We start from the raw sequence: 4,967 nt of genomic DNA, 5'->3' as shown, positions 1-4,967 counted from the left end.
CACTATAAATTTTAATGAAGAGTTTTTTTTTTTTTTTTTTTTTTTTTTTTTTTTTCTTCACACACAGGTTTAGAGACTACAACTGTCAAAAAGAAAGTTTCTGGATTTAGAAAAAATACAACCAAAGAGTTCTGGAAAGTCCTCCTTACAAAAGTTTAACTTTTAAGTACATTGAAAATTTATAAAACACTACAAGCCCAGTTTCTCAGCAGAGTATATTAGGTTGACCAGTCATCCTAGATGGCATGAGGCAGTCCTGAAATTTAGACCTTGACTGCATTTTCCTGTAGAATAGCATCCTGGAGATTTTCTGCCTTAGGCTTCAGAAACAGTATATAGGACAAGCAATTGTTATAATTTATTCCCATCTGGTAGCAAGACTTTTACATTCTTTCTCTCTTTAATGAGAGTACAAGAACTTGTTCTTGTCATCACAGCAAGAGAATGGAGACACTTTGACAGGCCATATTACCCTGTGTAGAAAGGCAGGTTTCTTCTCTTTTCACCTGATGCCAGACACACACCCTTGCATCCTGCATTTTCTCTGTTTTTTACAGTGGAGTTTAACTACTTTGTTTAAAATGGTAACTTACGCTTATATTAAAACAGTGGAAATATTTCTCTGTGCTTGAATATGATTCTTCAGTGGAATCTGAAAAGCACAGGGCATAAGTGTTTCTCCCAGCAAACTCCTTTGCAAGTTCAAGGTGTGAACACTCTAGAAATATACAGTCCCTCTAACATGACAGTTATCAGATAGGCAAGGAGACACTGTATCACCATTGTTAACTGTCTTATGTCTTAAGCTGAAATGCTTTGATTACTCCTCCTCCTTAGTAATTTCCAATATACCATTGCCTTGACATGCCCAGTTTTTGTTTCAGCAATACTGCATTTTCCTTCACTGGCAGTTACATATGGTTTTCTTAATCTTCCTGCTTTTCCTTCAAACACATCAGGCTACAAAAGGCCATGTACCCTTAATGCATGCATCTGGCCTTGCATTTCAGCATAAACATGAAATAAAGTTAAGACTGTCCACAGCAAAGCAATATCTTCATGCAATTCAGAGACTGGAGTAAATTGCATATTTTCTGAGTTGAACTTTTATATATTTGCTAGAAAATAAATTAATTGCCTTTACCTTGAACATTCAGAAATTATGTATAATCACAATTCCAGGAACTGGGGATACATTTTGACATTATTTATTCAAAATGCACCAATGAATTAGCACAGATTGGTGAAGTCTGACATTAAACCTTCAGTAGTTTATTTGAAAGGCACATAGTCCAAATTCACTGAAATGGATATTGAATGCATCTGATGATTAATCTATCCAATTACAGATAAAAATAGTCTAGAGATAATGGATGGGCATTTTTCCTCTATCTGGTCTGGTAGTGATCATGTTAACTTATCAAATTGACAAAAGTAAGATTTCTCAGAATAATTGTGTCAGGTCTAGGACATTCTTACCACATGGTTGATGCTGCAGGCATAAATCAGTATTTTGAGTATGTTTTATCTTCAAGAACATTACAGAAATCATAACTGACCGCACTGCATTACTACATCTATTTGAGACAGACTTAACAATAAATTTTCTGTCAAAATATATTTTCAAGAAAAACTACATCTTCTGGAAATTCTAAGTGGAATATATCTTTAGTATAAATGCAATCAGAATACTTCTGTTTGGTAAACCGATCTGACATTTTATGTTCAATTCAAGATAAAGTGCAATTCCCTCTGCTGCTTCACTGCCATACTGAATGAGTAATTTGCCAATTCTAGTATCCACTGTCACAGGATCTGACTGATGTCCCAGATGTGAGGAATCGCAGAGCTGTCACCCAGAGCTTCCTCCCTACTGACTTTAGAAGAGAAAGTGTCAGATAAAGTTCTGTATAACCCTCACCGCAGCTCTACAGTAAAAGCCCTGGACATAAATATGAGACACAGTAATGTTATAGGCAAGCTATAATCTGTCAAATAATTGGAGAAACAAGCAAATTATTTTTGACCTGATCTGTGTCTAATACAAGAACTGAACTCCAGCCAAGAGGAGAAACCCATACTACCTTTCTTGAAGTTTCAAATGGCTACAATATTTCTAATCATGGTAATTAGATCACTGAAGAATCTTTCACCTGGTATTCTCAAAGTACCTCTGAGAATTCAAAAGCTTCATAATACTTCTGAAGTATGTAGGGTATTATTTTCATATACCCATTTTACAGATGCGTAAAAAGTCACAAAGGGCATAAATAGCTCACACAAGTTCAAAGTCTACAACAGGAGTTGAAATAGTCCTACAAGTCCCAACTCCATGGCTCCTGATGTAAAAAAACTTGACAATACAATGTGAATCTCTTACACATATGAGATTAAGATGACTATTGTAGGACAGCAATCTCTGTTTGCTGTGTGCTATATTATCTGTTAGCACAATATTTTACATAAAATCCATCCAAAAAGTCTACCATATATGTTATAGAGTAATAGAACATATGGAGGATTTAAATCTGAGATACACTTTTCATTTGCATTATGCCATCCATGATTTATTCATTTTCATTTATATATATTTAGGTCAGCATGTACACTTTAGTTCAAGTACAAGATCCAAAATATCAGATGATGAAATAATTTTCCTGTAAATTTTTTCTTGCTCCTATTTTCAAAAGCATTAGCTATAATATAACAACATTCTAAACAAAAAATAGGGGAGGTTATTTGGCAAAATCCTATACAAATTCAAAAATATGGAGAATTCTCATTCCTTCAGTATCAGGAAGTCAATATTCACTTTCATAAATCTTTTCCATCTGACTTATGGTAATGTAATGCAGGTATTCCATCCAAGCAGTAGACTATGCCTTACTTGCTCAAGATCTCCAGTTTAAAATTCAAATTTATTTTTTTATTAATGGCACATAGTCAACTAAAAGAACACATTTCTGTCTGAAATATTTTCTGCAGGAAATACTTAATTGCTATAACTGAAATATACTTAGGGGAGGAAAAATCTCATTTAGTTCTATATTTGACAGTGTCTTTATACAACTAAATTCATTCCTTCCCTATGACATTTAAATAGGCCTTGATCTTCAGAAAATGACAGAATGAATTTCTCCTTTCAGTAGTTAATGATTCTGTTTCTGAAAAGCCTCTACAAATTTCAAAAAAAGGAATAGAAAAGGCATACAAAGTATGCCCTCACTTTTGTTTTCAGTAAGTGGCATGCTTATAGCTATACTATAAATTCTGTCTAGAAAGTAGCTTAGAGCGGTAAGGTAGCTCTAAGGATTTCAATGATACATTAGTGCAAGTAGAAGTAGAGATATGTAGACAGCTCAGATCTAGGTGAGGAGATGATTTGCTTACTTTTACTCCGCAATTTTTATATGGCTGATGTTTTGATCATCAGGTGTGCTACTTGTATTATTCTTTCTTATCAGAAGTGAATTCTGCTCCCATTGAAAGTAATGTAGACTGAATCAAAACTAGTCAGAAGAAAAAAAAAATTACTTAGCATGCAATAAATGCCTTCATGACCTTAGAAAACCTTTATGACTTTAAGTTTCTACACTGACAAGAAGCTTAATTAAGTTATATGTTTCATGCTTATCCCTTCTTGTATCTATTTTAATACTGTCACAGGTATACGTGAATGACATTAAAGAGTAATTTCTATTTCCTTTTCATGCCATGAGCAGCACTGGAGAGCATTTAAAAGTGATCTGAATTTTAAGCACTAGCCATCCAAGTTGAAGAATAATTCATACAATACTGAAAGCATGTGCAGAAGATTTGGCAGTCCTAAGTATAAGCCAATATAGAGGACTAGATATAATGTCTCTGTTGCTTTCTCTTCTCACTTCCCCTCCCCTAAATCCCATTAAAAGAAAAAAAAAAAAAAGATAGGTGTGTCTATAGTACTGTTCCCATCACAGTGAGTACTAATGTGCAGACATACTTTCTCATGAGGACTCTTAAAGCACAATTTTGTGATTACAAAAGCCAGACAAGGACTGGGGTAAAAAGAACGCAAAGTTGCAAAAAACTGGAAAAGAAAACAAAACCACCCCCCTTGCCTAGATTACAAGGAGGCAGCAGCTTTTAGCAGTTTCTAGTCAAATCTACGTCACACACTGAAGTGCAGTGCAAAATCCCAGAGCCACCACCAAATAACCGGTCTGCAAGCCAGTACAATTGACCAGCACTCCTGCATTGCAGTATCCTAGGTATGCTATTTCCTGAACACAAAATTATGTATCTGCACAATGCTTGATGCCTCTATAGCAGTTTATGCAAAACTGCAAAAGGTGCAAGATACAAACTAGACTATGCTACATGGCTTACTCGTACAACTAGTGCAGCAAGACAGTGGAGGTGGGATTCACAGAGCCACTGCATCCTGTCCCTGTGTAGCTGCAGGACAGAAAGTATGAACTGGATGCAAAATTAACTCTACTCATGCAACCTGAGAGATAGCATAGATGGGCAAATCATACACAGCTGCTCTCCAGGTTCGTCGAAGATGATCCAGAGGGAAATTTTGATTGTCCCTATCTTCACCATTTTCCTAGACAAGGAAAGGAAGTGATAATTCTATTAAATGGAAAGTATTTTTGTAAACAATTTATATCATCTTTTTTTTCTACAGATCATGTTGTGTGTGAAGAGGAATTCAAATATGCTATGCTAGCTCTAAATTGTATATGCCCAGCTACTTCTACATTAATCACACTGCTGGTTCATACATCTAGGGGACAGTAAGTACATACTACCATAAAAAAAAGTCCTTGTAAAAATTATAGCTGATATTCTTTGGAAAATAGCTTACAATGAACTCCCAGTCAGCTACGGTTTTTTAAAAAGAAATTGAAACTTTCTGCACAATAAAAGCATCAAGATGTTTTACTGAAGATATTATAATTTTGGAGAAACACCCCCCCCCC

General features: G+C 35.1%; 1 protein-coding gene across 1 annotated transcript in view; it reads left to right on the top strand.

Annotated features, from left to right (window-relative positions):
• The window catches only part of KCNT2 (potassium channel, subfamily T, member 2), a gene marked incomplete at its 3' end in the record, with an annotated part of 47,361 nt that overhangs the window by 3,615 nt on the left and 38,779 nt on the right, over positions 1 to 4,967 (top strand). Inside the window, exon 3 of the mRNA XM_009708319.1 lies at positions 4,673 to 4,781. Coding sequence (XP_009706621.1) covers positions 4,673 to 4,781 — 109 coding nt within the window. The remainder of the gene's footprint in view (positions 1 to 4,672; positions 4,782 to 4,967) is intronic.

This window comes from Cariama cristata, unplaced genomic scaffold (assembly GCF_000690535.1).
Source record: "Cariama cristata isolate BGI_N322 unplaced genomic scaffold, ASM69053v1 scaffold9669, whole genome shotgun sequence".
Taxonomy (NCBI): Eukaryota; Metazoa; Chordata; class Aves; order Cariamiformes; family Cariamidae; genus Cariama; species Cariama cristata.
Note: the sequence above shows the minus strand (reverse complement) of the source record. Positions and strands in the feature narration are given on the sequence as shown.